At 43.2% G+C, this 14,179-nt stretch overlaps 1 protein-coding gene across 1 annotated transcript; it reads left to right on the top strand.

Annotated features, from left to right (window-relative positions):
* The first annotated feature begins 1,451 nt into the window (after positions 1-1,451).
* On the top strand, positions 1,452-11,168 carry LOC127633174 (E3 ubiquitin-protein ligase TRIM39-like). The gene is made up of 10 exons (XM_052112050.1): positions 1,452-1,482; positions 1,948-2,081; positions 2,201-2,299; positions 2,906-3,037; positions 3,180-3,314; positions 3,404-3,532; positions 9,638-9,689; positions 9,886-9,912; positions 10,033-10,059; positions 10,186-11,168. The coding sequence occupies exons 1-10, from the start codon at positions 1,452-1,454 to the stop codon at positions 10,728-10,730; spliced, it is 1,311 nt and encodes a 436-aa protein (XP_051968010.1). The 3' UTR covers positions 10,731-11,168.
* Positions 11,169-14,179: the final 3,011 nt, after the last annotated feature.

Here is a 14,179-nt window from a genome sequence, read left to right as displayed (position 1 = left end):
CGGACTTGAGCAATCCGATGGCAAAAGTGTAGACTGTTTGAGTTTAGAGGGATGGAATCCAGTTGTCACTGTCATGCGCATAATGTCATTTTTCTGTTTTATTGTTTAGTTTTGTTCTGGGGGAAGTTTGGGGTTTGTTTGTTGCTCTAATGTTGGAATGTGGTCTTTATAATTTGGTTTTTGACACACAATAAATTTTTTCCAATGTCAAAATGTTAGTATGAGTGGATTGTCTCTCTCCATGTGGAATGTGAATTGGTTGGGTATACCCCATAAAAAGAAGGAAGGTTATTTATTTTGTGAAACGTATAGAAACATTTTCACCAGTGGACTTTTTTGACCAGGAAAATAACAAATGGCACTTTTTGTTAAAAAGGTTGTCGAATCTTGTAATAAATAAATAAAGAAAGAAAATGAATGAAAAAAGAAAATACAACCTGGTGTACATAACTAACAACAAAGACAATTTTAAGTGAAATACCAACAAAAGTGTGCCACACAGGAACTTCTGGGAATATCCCTTTAATTGTTTTCTCAATAGAAATTAATACGACCCACAATTGCACAGTTTACTGGTTTTTACCATTGCATTTTTACAATCCCATTAGTCACTGACATGTGTACAGGGTTACATTTATAAAGCAGTACAGTCAGCTGTTTCAAAGGCAAAGGCTACATCCATCTGGCTAACAACACTTGTTAAATACTGATCTAGAATCAGATTACCATTCTGCAACACATAAAACAAGTCTCTTTGTGACATTGGGTGAATCAGTGCCTGACATGTTGCATGCTAGTTAAATTATATTAGCTGTCTTTGTTCTTGCTACTGGTATCATACCATCAATTGTCTGAATGATTGCTGGGAATGAGGGGACACTTATGTGAGAAATGTCATAATCCCTTTTCTTGGCATGACAGTTAAAACAGTAATAAAGCCGGTCCAAAGTTCAGCCAATGCTGTATGTACTAAAACACAGGATGAGAGAGTGCCAATGCTCAGTTTCATCTGACTCCTCGAGTGCTCACCTGCCTCCCCAATCCTTCACCTAGGGTAAGTCTCAGTCTCATGAAGTAGTTTACACTATACAAGGCTTTCAGTATTATGTCAATTACTGAGTAATTCATTTTAACTGCTCTGTTTTTTATATTATTATAATTATTACTGTTGTTGTTATTATTATCATCATCATCATCATCATCATCGTTGTTGTTGTTGTTTTTGTTTACTGTTAGATCTTCATCAACATGTTGTTTTTTCAGATAATGTTTATTAATTTCCTAAGAAAGAAATTAGTAGATTTGTTCAATTTCTCTTGAAGTTACTATGCATTGAGGATAAACTGGTTTGGATTTTTTATAATTTTTTTTTTTTTTTTTTTATGATCTTTTTGTAAAAGCTTTTGATTAACACTGTCCCTCTAATAGCAGCACAAGCAAAGCCATTGAAAATGAAGAGCATCCTGAAGGACAGAACTCCAAGTAAGGGTCTTATGCATGTTTTCAATGTTTAGCATAATTCTGAAAGAAGAAATCTTTTCTGTAATATTTTTATAAAGTATTTGCTTTAATCAGATTTCACACACTAATATTTAAGAACCAAGATATAACCTTACATAAATTCTTCTTGGCTATAAATATAACTTGTTCCAGATTTCAATATCGTACCTTTTTTTTTTGCACTGGATGTCTGATTTCCCATCTACTGAAAGAAAAAAGGAGTGTTGTAATTAACAGTATAGACAGATAGAGCTAACACTTAGAGCTACTCAAGTAGAGCTGTCATTTCACCTGCTTGTATTTCTGTTTGTCAGGAACATTAAATTCATTTCACACTGCTGTGTTAGATTTGGATTCTAAAAGCACTTCTCAGAAAGCGCACTAAGACAAAACAAATTTAAATCTAATGTGGAGTCAGAAGTCTTTACTCTTTCTGTGTCTCTGCAGAAGTGAATCTGGAGATGCAGAGTCACTCTATTGGGGCAGTACGCTGGACGCTACCTGAGGAAGATGTTCAGGCCCACAGTTCTGCTCCTAGCAGCCCCTTCAAGAACAGTAGTGCTTTCTCCACACGTTCACAGGTAACACTTCTTTTTTTTTAATAAATGACTTCTATACAGTAGATGATATGGTGAATCAATGTTGGGCCATGATCACAATTAATTGTTGCATCACACTAACATTTTATGTGTGTTTCCAGCAAAGGCAACGTCAGCAGGGCCTGAAGGACCTCCGCAGCTTGCAAGAGTGCATCAGATTCATCAACCATTGGAAGGAACAGGTGGCACAAGTTTGCAAGGTAGGCCACAGAGAAAGGGAATAAGAAAGAGTACAGTCATTGTATCTGTGCCTTTGTGGGAAGACGCTTTTCTTTACTTGGAATTTAAGTCCTTTGTCTTAAAGTCTCGATATTTGTATCAAAGTATTCATATTCTATAATTACAAGTGCAAAGTATGTAAGATGTGTATCACACCAGTTAATTATTAGGGACTGACTCTGTTCATGGAACCCAGAGTCACTGATAATGCAAATACTTATCTGTACGTGATAGCCTAAACATTCTGCATCACAAAATCCAGAGATTGACAAGGCCTTATCACACCAGCAATGGTTCACACAGTGTGAGTGGTGAGCAGGTGTGGCGATGGGGTCTGTGGGTTAAGGTTATTAGGATGAGTCACATGATAATTATGAAGGTGAACGGGATCTCTGGGTATCTGGTTTATGAAGAAGTGATCTTCAAGGTCAATTCAATACAAATAAACTGATTCTAGAAGACACTAAGAGCGCTGAAAGCACTCAGGGAACTGATCTGTCTCTGAATCATAAAAAAACTAAATTTGAATGTGTTGGTCGATGGCAGAGCAAGAATGATTTGTGAATGTTTGCATGTGTGATTTGCAGACGGGCAATGATGCCGGTGAAGGGTGCAGCAGATGGACAGAACAGCAGACACACCCCAAAACTGAACGTAGTCTTCAAGAGAGCCGCAAGCTTATTCTACTGTGGGCCACTGAACTTAAAAGTGTAGACAAGGTTAGAAAATTGCCTGCAAAATGTTGGAAACAAGTTAAAAATTGTAATACACTCCAATTCAAGCAGCTAGATATCAAGATATAATGTATAACTTCATGTCATGGTTCAAACTATCCTTTTTGTGTGCCTGTGTGAACCCCAGTTGTCTAAAGATCATCCATGGATGAAGAAGAGGTTAGATCAAGAAAAGGAAGACACAAAGCAGGATAAGGATCAGAATGAGGTGGTGGAGAAGAGAATCATGGAGTGGGCCAAAGAGCTACAGAGTGTGTCTGAGGTGAGACATCAAACACTAGGATGCCAAATGCCAAGATGAACCCATGTAATGTTAAGCTTGCTAAATTTGCTCTTTCTGTGTGAATTCAGAGCTGTGGAATATTGGGAGATGAGCTTGGACAGATGTTGCATCTCATGGGACTGAGGAAGAAGAGGTTGGTTTCTCTCATGCCACTGATGGAGTTCATCACTTGGAGCTTGCTGAAAGAGGACAGTAAGGTGAGATGCGCTACTTGATTTATTTATTTTATTTATTCATTTTGGCTCAGGTCAAGGTGTAGTGTAGAATACAGGTAATTTAACACAGAGCCATTGAAAGTTTGGGGAGGAAATTGATGTTTTTTTCTCACTGCAAACCAAAGAAAAAAAATATTTTTTTGGCAGTGTTGTGGCTCTTTATCATATTAATTATAAAAACACAAATAATTATTTTTTCATTAAATAAATAATAATTCCAAACTCATGCTTTAATTAATGATACAATTTGTGACGTGTCTTTCAAGGGCAATGGCGAAGCTATAAAATTAAAATGCGTGGGAGATAAACTTGGTTTATTTGATTTAATTACTGTTTTTCCTTTTGACAGTCTCATATACTGTTTAATTGGCACCAGAGTGCTTTAAGCCAATAAAAGTAACAGTCCCTCAGTCTGTGAAAAGACAAAGCTCTGTATGAATTAGAATAATCTCTGCAATACAGGATTTGGAGCGTTACTTTCCAGAACTGACGTAGTATTTATGTCATGACCTTTTAACCTCTTATTGAGATACAGGTTCCCTTTACAAAAGGCTTCACTTTGATGTTGCGCTGCTAAGCGCTACGGGGAACAGCTTTCACTGTGAGCCGAGCTGAAATAATGTGTGGAACACGTCAATGAACATTGACCGGAATTTATAGCCTCGGTTGATGTAATCATTAGATGCACCTGAGGCCAGGCTATAAATGGATACGTCACCAGGTGTCGTCAGAAACTCTTTCTTCAGAGCAATTCTGTTTCTGTGTGTTTCACACACCCTGTCAAAACTTTCTTTCCTCTGTTAGGAGATAGAATCAGTTAGGCAGTGTGCAGTGAATGTTGTTCTATTTTTCTCTTCTGTTTAGAAAATATTATATATATATTTCAAAAAAAAAAAAAAAGAGAGAATGACTGAAAGCAAACGGTGCGTGTTCCTCTCTTCTCGCTCTATAGCTGAAGATGGCACACATCAGTTTTTGCTGTTTGTTTGGGGGTAAGAGCACGCTGCTCTCGCGTTGCAGCAGGGCGGGTGCGAGCACTGCGATTTGCTTTAACAGGCAGAGTGCGTCGTGCTTGCTTCCGGGAGTCAGCACTCATGAAAAGATCGTTCGTGAGGCTCGTGCATGGATTTGGCTGAGGAGCAAGAGACGGGTTGATCCCTTTCTCTCACTCTCTCCCCAAACCCAGCTGGTCCTTCACATGATCTCGGCTGCGTTCGACGCTTCTTCGGATCATGAGGTGGATCGCAATTCTCTTCCCGCCTCCGAGCTTTCCGTCCGCGATAAAAAAATATACGGAGGAATTGCTCGATGTTGTTACTCGTGCGGTTGCCAGATTGGACTGGCCACGCGAAAAAGAGACCCCCAAACACGCTCCAAATTAGGGGATAGATTTTATCTTCCAGTCTAAGAAAGGGAACGCCTCATGGGTCCCTTCCTTTCTTTGATAACCTCCATGAAGAGCTTTTTCTCTCATGGAGAACCCCTAAAAAAAAAATATATATATATATTTTCTTCCCGTGTTCACATACCCTCGACGTCATTATATTCGACTATCGTGGGTGCTGAGGCACGGGGGTATTCAGTGATGCCGCCGGTCGAAGAGACGCTTGAGGGCTATCTCTCGCCGGGCTCGGCATCGTCACTTACGAAGCCCTCTCTCCCCTCAAAGCCTTGTAGGACAACCTCCACTTTAGTGGGAAGGGCTTATCAAGCAGCAGGTCAGGCTGGTGCTGCTCTGCACACTATGCTATTTTTCAGGCGTACCAGGCTGACCTCCTGGACGACCTGAGTGTGGGTTCTGCGCTTGACAAGCAAGCCTCAGACCCACCTCGGTCCTGACTGAAGGGAGGCTCAAAAGCAAAGCGTGGCGAGTCGTGCTCCTCCTCCCAGGGATTGGGGACAGTCTCGCTGCCCTCGCCAGCCCCCGAAGCAAGACCTCAGGACTATAAATTCTAGTAAGAGAAAACCCTGACGGTCTTGCGCCTAGATTAGGGGTAGCTCCCTCGGGACGGGCGCGGCTTCACTTCACCCCTCCCGGTACCCCCTCGAAGCCCCTCCATTCCCGCCACCTCTTGGTGTTTCGGGTTGCAGAGGCTTCCGTCAAAATCGGGTGTCTTCGCTGTTCCTGCATTTTATTCAGGATGCGAAACACCCGACAACCCCTCAACAGGAAGTGTTAAAATATAATACCCATCTCAGAGATCCTGGCAGCGTGGAAACTTCTGCCGGATATATTCTTTTCTGTGGGTCTTATAAGGGCGTCAGGATTTAATTATCTCACCGCTTTTCCGTGTTTCAACGGCGTGTTCTCACTACCGTAAACCGGATTTCTTTTTTGTAAAAAAAAAAAAAAAACTCAATCTCCTGGTTAAAGGGGCCATGGTATGTGTTCCTCTTCCAGAGAGAGAGTTAGGTTATTACACTAAATACTTCCCGTTTCCCATGGAGGGTGAGGGGTGGCATCTGGCTTAGATCTTAAAGCTTGAACTACCCGTGGGTGTTCAAGTCCAAGAAGATGCCTGTCAAGACGGTCGTGTCTCAAGCCCAACAACTCGTTTGGCTGGTCACCATCGATCTTATGATGCACTTCTATACTTCATTTAGAAGTTCTGCCACAACATGGAAAGTTCTTTCACTCAGCCTAGCCCTTTTTACCCGCACATTCACAATGCATGATGTAGCGCTGGCTCCTTGCGACTCCGGGGCATCTGCATTCTGAATTACGTAGACGACTGGCTGATCCTAGCGCAGTTCCAGGAACTGGCAGTTCAGCACAGGGACATCGTCTTAGCTCATCTGTTTCTCTGGGGTTGAGGCTCAACGCCAAGAAAAGCGTCCTCTCTCCCACTCAGAACACTGTCTATCGGGGCATCGTATGGAGTTCAATCTCAATGCAGGCACAACTGTCTCCCGCTAGGATTGAGTCCATTCAGATCACCCTGAGCAAAGTCAGGCTAGGTCAAGGTTGCACTGTTATCAGTACCAACGATTTCCAGGTCTCAGGTCGAACGCGTCCACGGTGATCCCTCTGGACCTTCTGCTCATGAGACCGTTTTTGTTGTGGCCAAAAGCCAGGGGATTTCTTCCAAGGGCCAAAACCCCTGGGCTAAATAGGGGTTACACGCCTCAGGCTTCGTTCCCTTCCTATGTGGTTCAGACCCCGGTTTTCTGCCTTGGGTCCCACTATAGGTGCGTCTTGTTGTCGCAGACTGCTAACGACAGACGCCTCCCTGATGGGCGGGGTAGCGGCCTTAAGTGGTCGTCCAGCTTAAGGGGATAGGAGGGTCATCAGCTCGGTTGTCACAGTCTCTGTCTCGGGTTGATGGCTGTATTTCTGGCCCTGAAATACCTCCTCCTGAGGCTGCCATGTCTTGGTGCGGGTGGACAATACAGCGGTAGCCTCTTACATAAATCTTCAAGGAGACCTACGTTCTTGTCAGCTGTATTTCTGACACGTCGGATTCTCCTTAGGGCCCAGGGTAAGCTCCTGTCACTCAGGTCAGTTATATCCCTGGATGCCCGTGATACTGGGAGCAGATTTACGGTCCAGACAGGAAATACCAACGGGGAGTTAAGAACTCCACCCTAAGGTAGTAGTTGCCCAGAGTTCGCCAGCAAGGGTTTTTGCCTCTTACTGATAGCACCAGCTGGCCAAACAGGGCTTGGTTCTCGGAGCTAATCTCTTCCCTCGACGGCTCGCCTTAGGCGATTCGAACAGGAAGGATCTTCTATCCCAGGCACAGGGCAATATTTCATCCCTGCCCCAAATTGTGGAATCTTTCATGTTTGGCCCCTAAGGGTACCAACTGAGGGACACAGGGCTCTCTCCTGAGGTTATCGAGACCTTTTTAAATGCCGGGCTTTTTCCACTTGGAACAAGTTTGGGTGAGATCTTAGGGCAGAAGAGGACCTCTTCGCCTATATGAAGAGCGCAATGTCTCCTCTACTTCTCCCTGAAATCACCCAGCCCCCTTGGGTCTGGACGTTAAGACACATACATGACCCAGAATGCGTCTGTATGTGTTTCTCTCCCAGGTTTCTCTGCTCCCGGGAGTCTTGGCAATGTTCACCAGCAAGGGTCTTGCCTCCTAATAATGGCTGCGCTGGCCGAACAGGATATGTTTCTCGGAGTTAATTCCTCTCCTCGACGGCTCGCCTTGGGCGATTCCGAACAGGGAGGACCTTCTCATCCTTGAGGTCATCGAGAGCATTTCAAGTGCTAGGGCTCCCTCCACTTGGAACTGATCTGGGTAGATTTTACAGGGCAGAAGAGGACCTCTTCGCCTCTGTTGATAGCGCAATGTCTCCTCTACTTCTCCCTGAGTCGCCCAGTCCCCCTTGGGGAGGGGCTGAAGCGATAAACGCAAATGCGCCTGCATGCGTTTCCTTCTGCTAAAGTTCTTATTACAGAACCAGCTAACTGCCAGTTTGCTTCAGTTCTGGATTTTCTTTAGAAAGAACTGTCAGCGGGCACTTGCCTCGCCACTGCCAGGCTGTATTTGGCCACTGCGGTTTGCCACGGCTTGGTGGGCGGGGTGCCCTCAAAGAGGCATCCTCACTATTGCCCGGGCCTACGAGGCGCGCAGTCAAGCTTCGCCAGTAGGTTTCAGGGCGCACTCTACCAGAGGGCACTCCTCCTCTAAAACCTTGGCTAGAGGTCTCCCTCTGCAGCAAGTTTGTGATGCGGAAGGTTGTCCTCTCCGCACACATTCATTAGATTTTTATAGTTTGGATGTTTTGCCACTCCGGGCTCTTATGCCCTTGAGTCGACATCTCAAGCTCATGTCTGGACAAGTTTGTGATGCGGCAGGCTGGTCCTCTCCGCTCACATTCATCAGTCTTTATGACAAGTTTGTGTTGCGATAGGGTTCTCTTCACACACATTCATCGAACTTTGTGGGCTAGATGCTTTGCTACTCCGGGCTCTTATGCCCTTGAGTCGACATCTCAGCCCATGCCTAAACAATTTGTGATGCGGCAGGTTGTCCCCTCCGCACACATTCATTGGACTTTTTTAGTTTGGATGTTTTGCCACTCCGGCCTCTTATGCCCTTGAGTCGACATCTCAGCTCATACCTGAACAAGATTGTGATGCGGCAGGCTGATCCTCTCCGCTCACATTCATCAGTTTTCATGACAAGTTTGTGTTGCGATAGGGTTCTCTTCGCACACATTCATCGAACTTTATGGGTTAGATGCTTTGCTACTCCGGGCTCTTATGCCCTTGAGTCGACATCTCAGCTCATGCCTGAGCAAGTTTGTGATGCGGCAGGCTGGTCCTCTCCGCTCACATTCATCAGTTTTATGGCAAGTTTGTGTTGCGATAGGGTTCTCTTCGCACACATTCATCGAACTTTATGGGCTAGATGCTTTGCTACTCCGGACTCTTATGTCCTTGAGTCGACATCTCAGCCCATGCCTAAACAAGTTTGTGATGCGGCAGGCTGGTCCTCTCCACACACATTCATCAAAATTGAATGGTTTAGATGTTTATGCTACTCTGGGCTCTTATGCCCTTGAGTCGACATCTCAAGCTCATGTCTGAGACCTCTCGCGTTTTTGTGAGTACACTGCACAACCGTAGGGGTCCGGACAGCCCCAAGTGCGGCGGCGTGGGTATTGCGTTCCCCGTAGCGCTTAGCAGCGCAACATCAAAGTGAAGCCTTTTGTAAAGGGAACGTCTCGGGTTACATGTGTAACCCTTGTTCCCTGAAAAAGGCGGAATGAGATGTTACGCTGCTTTGCCGCACTGGGACGTCCCAGGACTGCTCTTCAAAAAGAAGTATCTGACGACATCTGGTGACGTATCCATTTATAGCCTGGCCTCAGGTGCATCTAATGATTACATCAACCGAGGCTATAAATTCCGGTCAATGTTCATTGACGTGTTCCACACATTATTTCAGCTCGGCTCACAGCGAAAGCTGTTCCCCGTAGCGCTTAGCAGCGCAACATCTCGTTCCACCTTTTTCAGGGAACAAGGGTTACACATGTAACCCGAGACGTTATCTCTTATTGCAGTCTTGTGTAATAAAAGCCCTAGATTTTTGCACGTTGTTGCTAATGCATATCTTTTTAAAATTCTAGGGCATGGTTCCTCATCTATGGCTTTCAGCTAAGCAGCGCACCTGGAAAGCCGGTGAGAGATCCTAAATCTTAATTTAATTGTTCCTGGAAAGAACAGCAATATACACCACAAAGACAGCATAGTGACAAGGCAGATGTTCAAAACATATTTTCTTTCCTGTTTTCATTATCATCATTTCAGAAAATATGAATACACCGATAAAATAAAGAGAATGTCTCTTGTTTTTGTATTCTCTTTTCTCACATAGGCATGCCACGATACATCCCTAATTCAGGTAACTCTTTCATAACTTCAAGCAGACACCACTAAGTATATGTCAACTGAGTTGTGCATGTGTCAGATTGAGAACCTACAGTTTGATTGCATTAAAATAAGTGTCTCTCATTTTTCACAGTCTGGAGCTGGATTGTCAGTGCAGCAGGTAGCTTTATGCCATATTTATGTCATATTTAGATATTAGGAAAAAAACTTAACTGCAGCATTCACATAAGATGGCATTAGATGACATTAGATCTAAAGTCTTCACCTCCCTTTCTCTCTCAAATAGCTGATGTAACTCTTGATCCCATGACTAACCACCCCTGGCTGCAACTCTCTGATGACCAGAAGAAGGTCCAGGAGTGCCTAAAAGAAGCTGATCTGCCCTTTAGCCCTCAGCGCTTTGATGGCTGGCCTTGCGTCCTAGGCTGGGAAGGCTACATAAATGGCCGCCATTACTGGGAGATGGAATTTGCAAACAATGGTTACTGGAAAGTGGGGGTGACAACTGGTTCCTCAAAGAGGCATGGCCGCTTTCCAATGAATCCCTCGAATGGTTATTGGGTCCTGTGGCGCAGCACACGGCAGTTCTTTGCATGCACCAACCCCGAAACGGCCCTGCCACTTACACTAGTGCCCCGTAAGATGGGGATCTACATTGATTATGAGGACGGACAGATTTCTTTCTACAACGCAGAGAACAAATCTCACATCTACACCTTCACAGGACACTTTAATGAGAAATTGTACCCTTTCTTTGCCCCACTTGATGGCAGGACCCTTATGACCATATGGTCTCCTAATGAACTCGCTAAATTTGAACAACATGGCTGATTTAAAGATTTCTGTGCTGCTGTTTGAACATCTATACCCGATTCATATAAATGATCCCTAAGCACCACGTTTATTGTCAGGTTTTTTGTTTGTGTGTGTATTTTTTGTGCGTGCCTTTGTGTTAGCAGTATTTTGCTCTTAAATCTCTAACATTCTCTTTTTGTGTACATATTCCAAAACTAAAGAGCAACTACTAACACAATTCCTGAAACAGACCTTTTAATTCAGAGAATTCAACCCAATGGTGGGCTGGACCCACCTGATGAATGCTATTAAAAACATACTTTTTAGCACCTTCATTCAGTCTGATTGAAATGCATCATCAACATGATTGCTCTATCCACGTATCTAGATGTTCTAGATCTGTCTTTCTGTTTCTCTCCATTTATATAAAGTATTTATGCATGTTTTATGTGGCTAAATGATTATGTGCATGTATCTAAGCTTATTTGCTTGCATGGCCATGTATTTAAGAACAGTATGTGTTTTTGGCACAGAATATTTCATGGAATTAGGTATGATTTTGTTTATTAGTCATTAATGTATATTTTGTACAATCAATGTTCTTCCTATAACCACCTTAATACATCAAAATGTTCAATGGTATATGTATTATAGAAATGTTTGTGTGTTAATAATATCTATTAGAAGTAAAAATCATTTTATTTTTTATAGTCTTAATGTAAAATAAAACAGGTCATCATGTGTCCAGTTATTGTTCACCATTTCCCACTGTACTGCTGTACTTGCAACACACACTTTCTAACCAGAATTAAAATTCTCTGATCATTTACTCACCCTCATGCCATCCCTGTTGTGTATCACTTTCTTTCTTCTACAGAACACAAATGAAGAGTTTTTTAAGAATATCTCATGTTTCGTTTTCGTTGTTGATGGGTTTTCGAGCAATGGGATCGGCAAACTGTATCACGCAACCTTAAAGCTCAGGGCCCCCCAAGCAGTCAAAGGCCCCTGGTAGTCAAGGGCTGCTGGGCACTGGCCCCATTGGCCTGGTCAGTAATCCATCCCTGCTCTGTAGTTCCCATAAATGTCCACTTTAACTTCCACTTTCTTCTTTCTTTTTTGGTGATTCACAAATGTTGTGCATATTGCCACCTAGTTGTCAGGGCTGGTCAAACAAATCAATAATTAAAAAGTTTAAAAAATAACTTTACATTGTTGTTTCCGGCTAGCGCTGGGATGCTGTTTGAACTTACTCTCGCATGACTTAAATTATCGATTTATTTCTTACACCAACCTATCGATTTGCTTCAGAAGATATTAATTGATTGAGTCATGTGGATTACTTTTATGCTGCCTAAATATGCCATTTGGTCCATCAAACAGCCAGCAGCTTTTATTTACATTGTAAGGACCTACTGAGCTTCAAGAGTTTTCTTAAAATCTTAATTAATTTTCTGCTTAAGAAAGACAGTCATACACCACTGGGATGGCATCAGGGTATGTGAATAATGAGAGAATTTTATTTTTGGGTGAATTATTCCTTTAAGCCAGTGTTTCCCAAACACTGTGCCGCAGGCACACAAGTGTGCTGTGCCCTGAAAGATTGGCAGGTGTGCCATGGAAAATGATCAGATTCCACAAAATAAATCAGGGCTCTGGACTGAGACAAATTTTTCCTAGCAGTGCGATTAAACTTTGCTAGAGGTCACATTGGTGCAATTACAAAGTTGGCTGACTCTCTGATTGTGATCTGACATTTTATGTTCCCTATGAGAAATATAAAATGGCAAATATCTTTCAAACACGAAAGGAAACAGCTTTACCCAGATCAGTCAGCGCTCCTCAATGGACAGATCAGCGCAGAGACGTGCATTTACACATGGACCGGTCTCGAGCGCTCATCCGCGCACATCACCATTAACAGAGCTACGAGAAGCACAGGCTGGGTCACAAATTCGCCATTAATTATTTATTTAAAACCTCTAAGAAAGCACATAATGTGTCGACGATTAAACCAGTTAAAAATTTTATTAACTGGCCCCAACATTCTAAACAGCATTGAAAAGGAATAAAGGAGAAATCTGCACAATGAACAGACAGAAATTGTAAGGTTTCAATCCACACATCACAGATATTAAAAAATATATATTTACCATTAACTTATATCAATATAATAGTGAGAGAATACAATTTAATTTCTTTGGATGTGGTTTTCTTACTAAGTTACTGCTAATCATGGTTTTACTTTTGGTTACTATGATCATATTGCAAAAGTCACAGTTAAAACTATGGAAACAATGGAAATTTCTTTCTGGGTAAAATATTTTCTGATTGTAGAAAAAGGCTTTGTTTGTCTTGATGATGACTGTATTTTAATCGTCAAGATCCTGATAAAATGAAAGAACCCGAGAAAGAAAACAAATTTTCTTTCCTTCGGAAAGGTGTGACCATATGTACAATTTAACACCGGTGCTACAACTCTTAAATTTTAGTCTGGAGCCATGTGTGATGAAACTGGACGAGATGGATTCAGTTGCAGAAAACAGGTTTAAATCACAGACTGGTAATAGTACAGACTGAGGGCAAATCCAGAGGAGCGTAGTGGAGATGAGAGCAAAGTCAAAGCCAGGAGACAGTATACAAAATCAAAGCATGAGAACAAACAAACAGGTAGACTAAGCGAAACACTGGCGTTAGTAAAGCAAAGAGAGTAACAAGCAATAACCAACAAAGCTAAAGTGAAAGGGCAGGGTATAAATAGAGAATACAAACAGTACAGGTGAAACTAATACTCGGGTGATTGGGAACGAGTGTGAGAGCTGGAAAGGGTGGTGTGGATTCGGGAACTGGAGTTCGTGACAGTACTCCCCCCTCTAATGCGGATGGCTCCGGACGACCGCTCTCGGTTACAAGGAGCGCACCCTCTGGGAAGCGGTCCGGGACGATCGGGATGCTGGAGATGGAAATCAGTCTTTAGTGTTTGGTCCAAGACATCTTTTGAAGGCACCCAAGACTGCTCCTCTGGTCCGTAGCCCTCCCAGTCTACCAGATACTGCAACCGGGCACCACGACGTCTGGAGTCTAACAAGGCCCGGACAACATAGGCGGGCTGACCTCCAATATCGAGTGGTGGAGGGGGTGTCTGAGAGGCCGCAGGCGGAAACATGGGACTGTAGAAGACCGGCTTATGCAAGGAGACATGAAAAACAGGACAGATTTTGTAGAGGGGTGGCAGCAACAATTTATAGGTTATAGGGTTCATTCTTTTTAAAATCTTAAATGGACCGATATACCTGGGGGGTATATAACTTTCGGGAAGGGAGATGAAGACGGATGTCCCGGGTCGCTAACCACATTCGCTGGCCTGGATGGAAAGTAGGTGTTGGTCTGCGTCGGCGGTCTGCCTTAGACTTCTGGGTTCGAGTGGAGTGTTGTAGACAGTCATGGGTAGCTCTCCAGACTTGAGTGCACTTCTGGGCCCAGGA

The sequence above is a fragment of the Xyrauchen texanus genome, chromosome 40 (genome assembly GCF_025860055.1).
Source record: "Xyrauchen texanus isolate HMW12.3.18 chromosome 40, RBS_HiC_50CHRs, whole genome shotgun sequence".
In the NCBI taxonomy this organism is placed as follows: domain Eukaryota; kingdom Metazoa; phylum Chordata; class Actinopteri; order Cypriniformes; family Catostomidae; genus Xyrauchen; species Xyrauchen texanus.
Note: the sequence above shows the minus strand (reverse complement) of the source record. Positions and strands in the feature narration are given on the sequence as shown.